Genomic DNA, 15,566 nt, shown 5'->3' on the forward strand with positions numbered 1-15,566 from the left:
GAAAATATTGGCACACAAATAAACTCCCTTCAAGGATACCAGTCTTGATTTGGATGGCTCCAGAAGAGATTTCGATTGTGTGAACGGAGCCCTAAGATTTGTCCATGCAGAGAGTCAACCGCCATTCTGAGGAAGATTTAGATTTCTCAATCTTACAGAATAGTTTAAAAGTTCTACTGAGATAAGATAGTTTTTCCATTACCACAAGTTGTTACTAGTAAAAGGTAAAGATTTCCCCTGACGTTAAGTCCAGTCATGTCTGATTCTGGGGGTTGGTGCTCATCTCCATTTCTAAGCTGAAGAGCCGGCGTTGTCCGTAGACACCTCCAAGATCATGTGGCCGGCATGACTGCATGGAGTGCCATTACAGTAGAGTATCACTTATCCAAGCCTTGCTTATCCAAGCTTCTGGATTATCCAAGCCATTTTTGTAGTCAATGTTTTCAATATATTGTGATATTTTGGTGCTAAATTTGTAAATACAGTAATTACAACATAACATTACTGCGTATTGAACGACTTCTTCTGTCAAATTTGTTGTATAACATGATGTTTTGGTGTTTAATTTGTAAAATCATAACCTAATTTGATGTTTAAGAGGCTTTTCCTTAATCCCTCATTATCCAAGATATTCACTTATCCAAGCTTCTGCCGGCCAGTTTCGCTTGGATAAGTGAGACTCTACTGTACCTATTGATCTACTCACATTGGCATGTTTTCAAACTGCTAGGTTGGCAGAAGCTGGAGCTAACAGCGGGTGCTCACTCCGCTCCCGGGATTTGAACCTGCGACCTTTCGGTCTGGAAGTTCAGCAACTCAGTGCTTTAACACCGCCACTGGGGCTCCCTAGTTGTTACTAGACTTTACTGCAATCTCACTATTATTTATACTACATCTAGCCGTTTCATGTGGATCCCCACAAACCAATTGCATTGTTTGAAATCTATCATATCCCCACCGCCACCACCACACAAAACATGCAACTTGTCATTTCATTCCTTGACTCACAGATATAATTCTGATCATGCTATGAATAGGTCTCCACTGAAAATCAGTACTTCTCCTAAGGAAGACAGTGTCGTCTACTGTGAATAGCCTTTCCTGTTTTTCACATATTTCAGTTAACATCTTAACAGAATTTGAGTGAATGGAAAACCTTCAAAAGAGGCATCTTATTCTTGTGCAGTTTTAATCTCTCTCTCTCTCTCTCTCTCTCTCTCTCTCTCTCTCTCTCTTTCTTTTTCTGGATCCTGTTATTGGTGTTAGTTTTAGTGAATCCTTCTCTTTCAAACTTAGCATTCTTTGGTTCATTCAGGTGCCAAATGACTTAGACCAAGTTATTTGGTATGTCCACCCAAGATGATAGAACAGAAACTCTTTTCAAGACTTGGTCTAAAACATCTGGCAATTTTTTTTTAAAAAAAGAACGATTTCCATATGAATACTTTGCAGCTATGTTCATGCAAATGCATGCTTGTACAATTCTTTTTTCCTTTTGTCCTTCCTTCTTTTGTTCTTTCATTCTGTAGTGATTAAATATACGATATCTACAAATTATACAATTCATTAATACTTGTATAAGAGGGGATGGGCAATTGGCGTGGGTCTCTAAGTTACCTATAACTATTGACTAAAGGTGAAACTGGATTATGTTTGAGTTTGAGTTATTCTAGAAGCAATAGCATGGAAAAATACCAAATAGCATAGGTGCCAGGACAAAAATACCCATTTTCAGCTCTGTGCATATCTTGCATAAGAAAACCCTATGAAATTTGTGGAGTTACCTATGAGTACAAACAGGGATTTTTTTTCCAAAAAATGAAATAGTTCTATTAAAAACACAATGTTTAAATGTTTTAAAGTACATTTAAAATTTACTAAAAAGATATAAGCACAACACATTCTAATAAAAGCTTAATGTACAACAAATTGAAAACCCAAGGCCTATCTAAAGGTCTTTGCTTTGGAAAGACAGCAGAGATCCAACTGAATGTCCAACAAGGAGGGAGTTCCTCAAGCTGGGAGCAGCCATTGAGGTCCCATCAACACTGCCATATAATACAGTTTCAAAGTTATGTAATGCAGTTTAACACAGTTTCTAAATATGGCAGTGTAGATGGGGCCTGAGAAGGTTCTCTCTTTACAAATTTTTATAAAGTCTTTGTAGCATAGGACCAAGTCCTGAGATAATATAAAATCCAGTATTTTCCTTAATATTCTTGCAGAATCCCCTAATATCTGGAATCTATAATAGCCAATATAAATGTGTAACCTAGAATTGTCCATTCATAACTGATTCATATTCATGATTCCTACAATCTATATATATAAAAGAGTGATGGAATCCTGGCACCGAGCAAAACAACAAAACTAAACACCCCCCAACCTCGAAATTTCACAACACAATCCATCATCCACGCCTCGAGGTTGAAACCACAAAATATCACATCACAAACTTCCACAGGGCCTAAAAAAACCCAAAAACCGGAGCTATTCAGTGCAATTCCAATGGGCCACAGCAACGCGTGGCAGGGCACAGCTAGTAGTGTATAAAAAGGTAAAGGTTTCCCCTGAGGTTAAGTCCAGTCATGTCTGACTCTGGGGGTTGGTGCTCATCTCCATTTCTAAGCTGAAGAGCCGGCGTTGTAAGTAGACACCTCCAAGGTCATGTGGCCAGCATGACTGCATGGAGCGCCGTTACCTTCTCGCCGGAATAGTGTATTGTATACACTGTACAATAGTGTATAGAATACCTTATATCCCTGTATAATAGTCGCATCCCCCCCCCTTTGGAGGGGGAAGTGGGGAAAGCCCCTTTGAGGGGGCTTTTTCATCACATAATAGTCCTTGGCGGGTACCTGCACAGGTGTGACCACAAAACAAGTGGGCAAGTTCACCCACTTGGAGGGAAGAGGCGACCGATAAATGAAGGGTGCAACTATTATGCGAGGAATCTTATAATACCAAAACCAGGACCCCGAAGGAGAGGGGAGACTATTATGTGATGGCAACTATTATGTGATGAAATACAGTATTTAGAGATCTTAAAAGTCATCCCATCCTGCTTTTTTAAGCAGCAGCTGCTGCAAGCAGTAGAGCTCTGCTCTCCTGTGACCAGGACCCAGATTATCAACATTTCCACCTCCTTCCTGCCAGTGATCTCTGGAAGGAGCTTGCTTCTAATTTACACTTTGGATATTTCTGGTGGAAGAGGGCTGGAATCATCAGTATACCGTGTCCTGGTCAACAGATCTACATTGCTTGCAATGGATGCTGTCCAGTAAAGCTAGATTGGGGGAGAGGGTCAGATCATGAGGAACACTGACTACTTCAGCAGCTAATATAGAATCTTGATCACAATTAAAATAATGTAAAACATATACTTAGTAAGGATATAAATCATTTTAACATCTGCAATTTAAAATAATATAACATGATCCTGGGCCCAGTACTGTTCAACATCTTTCTAATGACTTGATTGAGGTTTGGAGGGCATGTTTAGGAAGGATCGGTAATATTCCAGAAAACAGGATCAGAATTCAAAATGACCTTAACAGATTAGAGAGTTGGGCAAAAAATAACAAAATTAATTTCAACAAGGACCAATGTAAGATACTACACTTAGGCAGAAAAAAATGAAATGCAAAGATACAGAATGGGTGATGCCTGGCTTGACAACAGTCCATGTGAAAAAGGTCTTGGAGTCTTTGTGGACAACATATTGAATATGAGCCAACAGTGTGATGCAGCAGCTTAAAAAGCCAATGGGATTTTGGGCTGCATTTATTTACAGTATTTATAGTATTTATTTACAGTATTTATATTCCGCCCTTCTCACCCAGGATCACATTACACATATAAGGCAAACATTCAATGCCTTAACATAGAACAAAGACAGAGACAAACACAGGCTCCGAGCTGGCCTCGAACTCATGACCTCTTGGTCAGAGTGATTTGTTGCAGCTGGCTGCAGCTGGCTGCTCACCAGCCTGTGCCACAGCCCGGGCATCAAAAGGAGTATTGTGTCTAGATCAAGGGAAGTCATGGTGCCTTGGTATTCTGCTTTGTTTAGACCTTGCCTAGAATACTGTGTCTAGTTCTGGGCATCACAGAGATATTGACAAGCTGGAAGGTGTCCAGAGGAGGGTAACTAAAATTATCAAAGGTCTAGAGACCATGCCCTATGAGGAGCGTCTTAAAGAACTGGGTATGTTTAGCCAGCATTAGAGAAGGTTGAGAGGAGACATGATAGCCATGTATAAATATGTGAAAGGGTGTCATAAGGAAGAGGTGCCCTTAAAACTAGGACTCAGAGCAGTAAGTTCAAATAACAGGAACTGTGCGAACTGTTCAACAATGGAACTCTCTGCCTTGGAGTGTGGTGGAAGCTCCTTCCTTGGAAACTTTTAAACAGAGGTTGGATGGCCATCTGTCGGAGATACTCTGATTGTGCTTTCCTGCATGGCAGGAGGTTGAACTAGATAGCCCATGTGGTCTCTTCCAATTCTATTATTCTATTCTATGATTCTATGATTTAAGCCCTCTTTCAATTAAAAAAAAATCTTCATTTCTAAAAGCCTACAAATGGAACTATTCTAGCCTCCCTAGTCAGTGAGTTCCAGAAGGTCCTACTTTATGGGTGGGAAAGCAGTGGGTATGAGCATGGATTTTGAGCAGAAAAGCAGTTAGAATAATCAATGTTAAGTAGCTCAATTCCCGTTCTCTCTGTTCCACCCCTTTACTTCATCTGGTTTTAAAACCACACAGCAGTGGGAGGCTGGTACTCATTTGGCCCCAAGTACAAATGATTGCAATCATATTGACTTCAACGTGAGAATACTTATAATCAGGCTACATGGCTAATCTAAAATGTAACAACTTCAATTTGACATTGTGGCAAAAAATGTTAAACTTGCATTGTACCTAGAATGATTCCAATTCCAAACATTTCCTCGCTTCCTGTGTGTTTTAGCATTAGTTTTCTTTGGCAGGAACTGAAGGTTTTATCAAGAGAAGGAGATGCATGTGAGACCTTGTGGAATAAAAAACCTAGAGGAAAAAGATTTTTCTTTTTGAAAGATGAAAATCTCTATGGACTCCTTTGGCCACCTGTTTTGTGAGCTGGGCTGGCCATGATTCAGAAAACAATATCTGATATACTCAAATGTTTGCAATGCATGCGGTGGGATTTTGCATACAATTTGCTATATTTTGAGTGGATTCTGAAACTCTCCCTGGTTTCAGAAGTGATCTGCAGAGTGAGTGACATACAGAGTTCATTTAAAAAACTAAAACAGAAGATAGACATCGTGAAGGACTTCACATGTTTCCTTGCTTTAAGGACTAGAACTTTTGTGGTTTCTAAAAAATAATTATTTGGGAATTGGGTTGCGGTGAGTTTTCTAGGCTGCATGGCCATGTTCCAGAAGCATTCCCTCCTGACATTTCACTCACATCTCTGGCAGGCAACCTCAGAGGTTGTGAGGTATACTGGAAACTAAGCAAGGGAGATTTATATATCAGTGGAAGGTCCAGGGTGGGAGAAAGAACTCTTGTCTGTTGTAGGCAAGTATGAATGTTGTAATTAATCACCTTGATTAGCATGTAATGGCCTTGCCAGCTTCAAGGCCTGGCTGATTCCAGCCTGGGGGAATCCTTTGTCGGTAGGTGTTAGCTGATTGTTTCATGTGTGGAATTCCCCTATTTTCAGAGTGTTGTTCTATATTTACTGTCCCGATTTTAGAGTTTTTGAATACTGGTAGCCAGATTTTGTTCATTTTTGTGGTTTCCTCCTTTCTGTTGAAATTGTCCACATGCTTGTGAATTTCAATGGCTTCTCTGTGTAGTCTACACAAACACAAGATGGTCTATGTACAAAGAAAATATGTCCAAATAGCATATAGTATTATTAAAGTTCCCCGTACAAAGCTCAATTTGGCAGTACCAGACAAAATGAAAAGGAGCAATAGCTCTAACACAAAAGTTATCCAAGTCTGATATTGGTTCCAATGTATATAGGCTTCAGGGATACATAGTCAATGAAAATATCTTCCAAACAAAGTAAACAGACGATTGGTCATGTTGCCGTATACTGGAATAAAGAAAATAATGATGGAGCACCGCTCTCAAGAAAGTCTTCGCAAGTAAAGTCCAAATAAAGTCCCAAGTCTACAGGGGTTCCCGGATATTTTTGTACCCTGTTTCGGGGAGAAAATCCCCTTCTTCAGGAGTTGGTATACTCAGCAACAATGAACTTATATCTAAGTACATAGATCATCTTGTGTTTGTGTAGATACTTTACAAGTATTTTGGGATTTTGTATAGTTCTCTGTGTAGTCTGATATGGTGGTTGTTAGAGTGGTCCAGCATTTCTGTATTCTCAAATAATATGTTGCGTCCTGGTTGGTTCATCAAGTGCTCTGCTATGGCTGACTTCTCTGGTTGGATTAGTTTTCAGTGCCTTTCATGTTCCTTGATTTGTGTTTGGGCAATGCTGCGTTTGGTGGTCCCTATGTAGACTTCTTGCTACCAGTATCAAAAAACTCTAAAATCAGGACAATAAATAAAGAACAACACTCTGAAAATAGGGGAATTCCAGGCATGAAAAAAAAAATCAAGGCCAACTAACACCTCCCAACAAAAGATTCCCCCAGGCAGAAAGCAATCAGGCCTTGACGCTGGCAAGGCCATTAAATGCTAATCAACGTGATTAATTAGAACATTCACACTTGCCTCCAACAGACAAGTGGAGCTTCCACAGATATATAAACCTCCCTTGTTTAGTTTTCAATATATCTCACAACCTCTGAAAATGTCTGCCATAGATGTGGGCGAAACGTCAGAAGAAAATGCTTCTGGAAAATGACCATGCAGCCCGGAAAATTCACAGTAACCCAGTGATTCACAGTAACCCAGTGAAAGCCTTCAACAGCACTTTTTTGGAATTCTATATATGCCATCAGATTCTGTATGCCCTTGAGCCAGTGGGGTGCTACAGCTATAGAAAGTTACTTTTTTGTACTACAATTTCCAGATTGTGGGAGTTGTAGTCCACTTCTAAAGTAATTTTCCCCAGCTCTGCAAGGATATGTATATAGGTAGCTTTGCTAAGATGGATTTGCAGTCATCTTTACTTCTCTCTATGAAAAAGATTAAAATCAAAGACACACATTGCTTTCATTCTTTTTCTTGCCAATCTAAAGAGTGAAATCTTTTCAGATTTGTGGAAGGGTGGGTTGGGGAGCAGTAATTTCACTGCCACCAGCTGTGTCATGGAGGCAGTAGGATATTTTTTTGGAAGGTGTCAATATTTCCCCTGGCAACCCAGAAGGCGAGAAAGCAGAGCGATGGTTTGAATGCCTGCCAACTCTCGCAGTTGCAAATATTCTGTTAACACGCTCTCTGCTGAAATGGTGAGAATATCAGCTCAGTTTTATGAGAGAAATAACTGCATTTTTGCATGTTATGAAATCAGATGAAGAAACATTTAGTAACAAGAGCCACAGCTCAAACCTTACCAGATGTTAACTTTCTTCAAAGCTGAAGGTGACGTTATGGAATCTTTCATCGTACTTGATCTGACCAGGGGCCCTTTCACACTACACAATTATGCTTCCACTTTAACTGCCATGACAACATCCTATGAAATCCTGAGGTTTGTAGTTCAAGGGACACTTGAGCTCTCTGGCTGAGAATTCCAAGTACTCTTTCTCCACTATAAATCCTAGTACTCTATAGGGTGAAATTGTGACCCTTAAAGTGGAACGATAGTGCTGTAATGTGAAGTGTAAAGGGACCCAGGTCACCTATATACCTACTTGGCTCCGTCTGCAATTTGATGCTGTCAATGGGTGACTTTATGACACTCATTCTCTTTTTAATAGTTCTTTACCTTTGACCTAAACTTCAGCTGGTCTGCCCTTCACACAGATGACATTTGCTGATAGAGAACTGCCCTCTGACAGCCCTTCAAATGGAGGAGTCACCACTCTAAAGTAAGATGACACAAGGCTGCCCTGGTCAGGTGTAGTAGCTCTGCACAGATACATATGATGAATGTCAAGCAGGCATTTGTCTGGGAAATAGAGCAGAATTATGCAGCTAAAGGAAGATGCAGAGGTAGCTGAGTCCCTTCCAGAGCCGGCCCTAGGTAATTTTCAAGTGTAGGTGAACAGAATTTTGCCCCACCCCAAACCAATCACTGAAAAATAAAAGCGTCGGATAAGCGAAAATGTTGGATAATAAGGAGGGATTAAGGAAAAGCCTATTAAATATAAAATTACAAATTAAGCACCAAAACATCATGTTTTACAACAAATCAACAGAACAAGCAGTTCAATACATGGTAATGTTATGTAGGAATTACTATATTTGCAAATTTAGCACCAAACATTGAACAGGGATATAGATAACTTAGACTTAGATAACCCAGATAGCCCCCAGTATTAAAAAAAACCCTCTAAAATCAGGATAATAAAAAAAGAACAACACTCTGAAAACAGGAGAAATCCAGGCAGTAAACAATCAGGGACAGCTAACACCTCCCAAAAAAAGATTCTCCCAGGCAAGAAGAAGCCAGGCCTTGAAGCCACAGGGCCATTAAATGCTAATCAAGGTGATTAATTGCAATTTTATACAGCTGTGTAGGCCCAGCACGGGCGCCGGGAGGCCCTGCACAGCCGCCGGAAGGCCCGAAGGAGAAGGAGGCAGGGAGTGGTGCCATCCTCCCGGGACGATGGCGCCCCTGGGATGATGGCGCCACAGGCAAGTGCCTAGTTCACCTTACAGTTGGACCGCCCCTGGTCCCTTTGGCTGAGAAAAGCAGGATATGATCGATAGAAATGAAGTAGCTGGCATATCACTGTTTACCTCCCATGCAATCATTCAGTGGGTTGGATGTACTCCATATGAAAAGAGAGAGGGGGGAGATTTAGAATATACTAGATTTTCCCGGCCACGCGTTGCTGTGGTATCGTCTGGGGGTTTTGAAAAAAAGTAATGAAGAAGTGGTGGTACTTACTTACTTAGGCGATCCCTCATAGTTCGAGGATGATGGTCCTCCATTTCTTGGAAGACACCTGTGCATGATTTTTTTTTTAATTTGTGGAGGTCGGTGTACAGCCGGTCAACACACAGTCTTCACAGAGTGAGGTTCCAGCAGTGGTGTGGTTAACACAATGAGAGTGGCTTCTCAGTCTGTTGCAGCCTTCTTCCTCCTTCACAGCCGTTGTAACATGTACCATGTTATTCTCCTCCTGCTCCGCCGTTGAGGTCTTTGGGTCTTCAGATTGTTCTTGGTCTGGATCCTCCCTGTGGCCACTCCTGGGAGTGCATGACTCCCGTGGTTGTGCCCCCAGGTCCATTGGAACACGCAAGCCCCCTCACCACGTCAAGGTGACAATCCATCGAGAGGGTTAGGGTTGTGGTTTAATATATGTTATATTATTGTATATATGTACAGTATGCATAAGGTTGTATGTGAACTGCAACTCACATCATGCCTGCTTAACACCTACAAACTCCATCAGTACTTAAAGTCTGTTATGCTGGGCAGTACTGCTGGGGTTCAGTGTGGTCTCTGGCTGTAGGGTAGACTTGAACTCTCACTATGGCGAGTCAGTTGTCTCACATTCCTCCAGTAGTGTAATCCCCTGTTTTCAGAATGTTGTTCTTTGTTTACTGTCCTGGTTTTAGAAAAAAATTTTAATGTTGGGAGCCAGGTTTTGTTCATTTTATTTTTTTAAAATATTTTTTTATTAAGAGTTTCAAATACAAATTTAATAAAACCAAGAAAGAAAGAAAAAAGGAAAAAAATAGGGAAAGTAGAGGGAGGTGGGGAAATGGGAATGGATACTAGTAAAAGTTAAAAAAGAAAAAGGAGGGGGTTTGTGTTCATTTTCAACAGATTTCCCTAGGTAGGAAGCAGCCAGGCAAGTGTGATTTATATACCTATGGAATAATGTCCAGCATGGGAGAAAGAACTCTTGTCTGTTGGAGGCAAGATTGAATGCTGCAATTAGTCACCTTGATTAGCATTTAATGGCCTTGTAGCTTCATAGCTTGGCGGATTCCTCCCTGGGGGAATCCTTTGTTGGGAGGTGTTAGCTGGCCCTGATTGTTTCCTGTCTGGAATTCCCCTGTTTTCAGAGTGTTGTTCTTTAGTTACTGTCCTGATTTTAGAGATTACCTTGTTCTGTATACCATAGTAATTATTATATATTACATTTCTAATCTTATATTATCTGTTTAGAACTGGATTATCTTGAGGCCCCTTCTACATAAAATCCACACTGAACTGGATTATATGGTAGTGTGGACTCAAGATAATCCAGTTCAAAGCAGATACTGTGGATTATCTGCCTGGGCATTCTGGGTTATATAGCTGTGTGGGAGGGCCTTGAGTCAACACTGCCATATAATCCAGTTCAAATCAGATAATCTGTATTTTATAGGCAGTGTGGAAGAGGCCTAAGTGAACCCTGCCAGTCCCCTGGGCGCCATTATGGCTGAGCGGGGGTGGAGCCTACCCTTCTGACTGGCAGCCTGGGGGAGAATGGCTCTTCTTCATCCTCCCTCCTCCCCCTCCCATTTCTAATTGGAGGTCTATGTGTTCCTGTGTGTGCGAGGGAGGGAGGGAGGGAAGCCCCTCCAAGAAGAACAACCCTGGCAGCTGGATCTCTCTTTACCTGATCTTCTCCATGCGCCGGGCTCCCACTTCAGCTGTAAACACAGTCACCCTTCTCAGGGCAAGTGCGGAGAGTGAAGGTAAAAGAGGAGAGTGTACCATTTGGGCCGAAAAGGGAGGGGCCAGTGAAAAATAGATATAGGCCAATCCGGGTTTTTTTGGGGGTGGGGTGTAGAGTGAAGGACATACCTTGGATGTGTTGGTGTATTGTGGCCAAATTTGGGGGCATTTGGTCCAGTGGTTTTGTTGTTAACTCGGTCCTACAAGTGGACAGAACATTTTTATAGAGATAAAAGCCCTTCTGAACATTCTAGCTTCTTATGACTCTTCCTTTTGAGGAGGTGATGTGTGGAGATCAGATTCCTGTTTCCAACCCTTCTTTCAATATGTGGATGATGTGTGTATGACTATAGCAACAGTGATGCTGTTAGAGCCAAACTAGCAGACATAAGTCTATGTCCCATGTGCCCTCAAATGACAGTAGTGCAAAGCTACTTTACTTTTTCCAATCTCCATTTAATTTTATCTACTGAAATATCTACTGAATGTCTTGTAACATATCTCCTGTGGATAAGGGGGGACTACTTACTCTCATCCAGGGATGTAGATACAGAATGGGCAAAATGAAGACATTTCCTTCCAAATAAGAGTTCTGCCTCTTCCCCCCATGAAAAATATTTCAGTCCCTGAATTTCTAGACTTGTCATAACTTAAAACTTGTACGTTTAGAAAGGCAGTTGAGGCATCCACAGAAAAAGGGTGGACAAAGTTACCAATGGAGTGTGAACATAGCAAATGTCAGAGTTCTAGGTGTGAATGAGTTTAATGTCTCACTCAGTGCAAGAATTCATTGTGGGAAACGAAGGAAAATTTCATTTTGCTGGGGCAAAGCCCTAATGGTGCTTCTCTTTGTCTCTATATCCCATGGCTGCTTGACCTGGTTTTCTTAACAGCATCGCTCACCAGCAGGGAATATGATATGAGAAATGGTGAGTGAGTGGAGTGTGAACATCCACATAGGGCTTGTCATATCTAGCTGTCAATAAAAATCAGCCAGTCTGAAACCTATGAGTGATAAAGTAAAAGATCTAAAGAAGCCAAGGGAGACAGTATCTTTTAATTCAAACAAGTAAATCTTTTTGTGTGCAGAGGGAAGTTTGTTCCAGGTCCAGATAAATCTCATTCGGGAACAGGATGTTCTGAACTACATGAACGGAGAGGAAAGGAAAAATAGAATAAAAAGGGGGAAAGCTTGGACTCTAGCCTTTGTTTAACTCTCAGAATCCCCTACCCTACAATGGCTGAAAATTATGGAAACTGGGTTGTTGTATGTCTTTCAGGCTGTGTGGCCATGTTCCAGAAGTATTCTCTCCTGACGTTTCGCCCACATCTATGGCAGGCATCCTCATATAAGAACGATGATATCACATATTCCCCCATCTTCCCAAGCACAGAATACTTCCCTTGTTTTCCCTTGTAATGTAACTTAATTGCCTCATAGGCATTACAAGAATGAATGAATTACAAGTACCATTGTTTATTCCTATCTATTTCCAGTTTCTATTATTGATATGAAATCCTGATGTTTCTGAAACCTCCACATTCCCCACAGGTCCATGACCGGCTGGATCGATATTGCTGTGGCTTTCAGCCAGACTCTTCTGAGCCCTGCGTTCAGGAAATGCTCCACGAGAAATGCCGAAACCCTGCAGAGCTGGTCTTGGTTCATATCTTGGTATGCCACTTCCCAATGGTTGACTGTTTTTCTGTTCTGGCCTCAGTAATTGATGGCCTGGAGTGTTCATGCTTGCCTGCATTTCACTGTACTTTTCTGCTAATGGATAGGATAAAACGTCAGAATAAAATGTCTGGGATGAAAAAAGTATTGCAAATGGAAAGAAGTCCGAGTTCTAACTGACAGAGGAAGAGACTTTGGTTAACTAGCAGAGTAAAACATAATTAATTGAATATAGACCGGAGATGGGAAATGTTCCCTTAAAAAAAAAATTCCCAGAATATCCCCAACTGTATTTGTATTATAATCCCCTGCAAAAGAATTGTTCAACATCTGATCCTGCCTCATTGATTTTTCCAGAAACTGGTGCCCGTACTATGCTGCCATATAATCCAGATTATCAAGAATGATAATCCAAATGATCTACTTTGAACTGGATTATATAATAATGATGATGATGATGATGATGATGATGATGATGATGGGGAAAAAAAACAACAGGAAAAACTCAACCGCTATCAGGACCTCAAGATTGAACATCAAAGACTCTGGCAGAAACCAGTACAGGTGGTCCCAGTGGTGATTGGCACATTGGGTGCCATGCCAAAAGATCTCAGCCAGCATTTGGAAACAATAGACATTGACAAAATTATGATCTGCCATCTACAAAAGGCCACCCTACTGGGATCTGCACGCATCATCCGAAAATACATCACACAGTCTTAGACACTTGGGAAGTGTTCAACTTGAGATTTTGTGATATGAAATCCAGCATATCTATCTTGTTTGCTGTGTCATAATAATAATAATAATAATAATAATAATAATAATAATAATAATATATTATTATTTTTATAATATATTATATATTATAAAATATATTATTCCTCAAAGCACAGCAGACAAAAAACCAGTACAAGAAAGCCACACTACAAACTAGAGCTGACAGCTGGCACAACAAAACATTGCATGGAAAGTTCCTTGACAAAATTGAAGGAAAAGCTGACAAGGAGAAGACCTGGCTCTGGCTCACGAATGGGACCCTGAAGAAGGAGACAGAAGGCCTGATCCTTGCAGCCCAGGAGCAAGCCATCAGAACAAATGCAATTAAGGCCAAGATTGAAAAATCAGCTGATGACCCAAAATGCAGACTGTGCAAGGAAGCTGATGAAACCATTGATCATCTCCTCAGCTGCTGTAAGAAAATTGCACAGACAGACTACAAACAGAGGCATAACTGTGTGGCCCAAATGATCCATTGGAACTTATGCATCAAGTACCACCTGCCAGCAGCAAAGAACTGGTGGGATCACAAACCAGAAAAGGTCGTGGAAAATGAACACGCAAAGATACTGTGGGACTTCCGAATCCAGACTGACAAAGTTCTGGAACACAACACACCAGATATCACAGTTGTGGAAAAGAACAAGGTTTGGATAATTGATGTCGCCATCCCAGGTGACAGTCGCATTGATGAAAAACAACAGGAAAAACTCAGCCGCTATCAGGACCTCAAGATTGAACTTCAAAGACTCTGGCAGAAACCAGTGCAGGTGGTCCCGGTGGTGATGGGCACATTGGGTGCTGTGCCAAAAGATCTCAGCCGGCATTTGGAAACAATAGACATTGACAAAATTACGATCTGCCAACTGTAAAAGGCCACCCTGCTGGGATCTGCACGCATCATCCGAAAATACATCACACAGTCCTAGACATTTGGGAAGTGTTCGACTTGTGGTTTTGTGAAACGAAATCCAGCATGTCTATCTTGTTTGCTGTGTCATACAACATCGTTGTGTCAATAATAATAATAATAATAATAGATGTTTATTTGTACCCCACCACCACCACCTCCTCAAAGGGACTCGGGTCGGCTCGGAGAAGCACTCCAAGTGCTGCATATAAACAACAATACATAAGCATAAACACAATGACATAAGTATAAAAATAACAATGCACATAAAATCCCTAATAATAATAATAATTTTATAATAATTTTATTTTTGTATGCCTCCTCCATCTCCCCAATGGGGACTCGAAGCAGCTCACATGGGGGCAAGCCCAATACAATCATATAATATCATAAAATAGTTAAGACATCAAAGAATGCATTTAAAAACAAATTAACAAGTCATGATTTAAAATAGACATAATTAAAATATTAAACAATCATCCAAGGCGTTAAAAGGTCCAATATGGGACAACAATCTGGGCGACAGTCAAACTGATGAAGGGAGTGTCTATTACAGAATAGAACACACATCAAATAGAGACAACAAGCAGGGAAGATAAATCTGAACGGAAATCAAACTATAAAGTGACAGGGCAAGTTTCAATGTGGATATGGGCCAGGTTATAACGGACTTGTCTAATGAAGTTATAAAAATTGTAAAAATTGTAAAATTTCCTAAAACGCAGTAGAACCTGAGAGTAAAACTGGCTATTAGCAAAAACAATCAAAGTGCAAAGTGACATAAGTGGTGGATCATCAAGTTGACCATAGATTACACAGGGTCAAAGGCCTGTCTAAAGAGCCATGTTTTTAGACTTGCCCAAAAGGTTGGAATAGTGGGGGCTAATCTAATTTCTTTAGCGAGGATATTCCACAGCTGGGGAGCCACCACCGAGAAGGCGCTCTCTCTCTCTCTCTCTCTCGTCCCCACCAATCGTACTTGATTTCCGTGCTGGTTCATAGAAGGAGATGTGGTCTCGAAGATATGTTGGACTCGAAGCATATATGAGTCTACACTGTCATATAATCCAGCTCAAAGCAAATAATCTGGATTTTATATGGCAGTGTAGAAGGGGCCTGGCTGGCATCCTTTTAGTAACACACACAAGTGTAATTCCACCTTACACTTGGATATGTTTGTTGGGGGTCATTGCAGAAGTTAGTACCGTATATACTCGAATATAAGCCAAGTTTTTCAGTCCTTTTTATGAGCTGAAAAAGCCTCCCCCGGCTTATAATCGGGTCAGGGTCAAGGTCAAGGCCGGCAACAGAGCCTGCAGGCTGTTGCTTGCAATATGTGATCCATTTCTCTCTTCTCCCTTATCAGTGTGTTTTCTTTTGCAAAGCCTCCCTCGCTCTTAATCAAGGGAATGTTTTGAAAAGAGAAAGATGCCCTTGCAAGTCAGGAAGAAGAA

General features: G+C 41.0%; 1 protein-coding gene across 2 annotated transcripts in view; it reads left to right on the forward strand.

Moving 5' to 3' along the window:
* The window catches only part of gask1a (golgi associated kinase 1A), a 77,616-nt gene that overhangs the window by 59,859 nt on the left and 2,191 nt on the right, over positions 1–15,566 (forward strand). The window contains exons 3-4 of one of the 2 annotated variants that reach the window (XM_062957481.1): positions 12,297–12,419; positions 12,780–12,879. In XM_062957481.1, coding sequence (XP_062813551.1) covers positions 12,297–12,419; positions 12,780–12,851 — 195 coding nt within the window. In that variant the 3' untranslated portion in view covers positions 12,852–12,879. Of the gene's footprint in view, positions 1–12,296; positions 12,420–12,779; positions 12,880–15,566 lie in introns of those variants that run through there. The other variant, XM_003222198.4, reaches the window with a different exon arrangement.

The sequence above is a fragment of the Anolis carolinensis genome, chromosome 6 (assembly GCF_035594765.1).
Source record: "Anolis carolinensis isolate JA03-04 chromosome 6, rAnoCar3.1.pri, whole genome shotgun sequence".
NCBI lineage: Eukaryota > Metazoa > Chordata > Lepidosauria > Squamata > Dactyloidae > Anolis > Anolis carolinensis.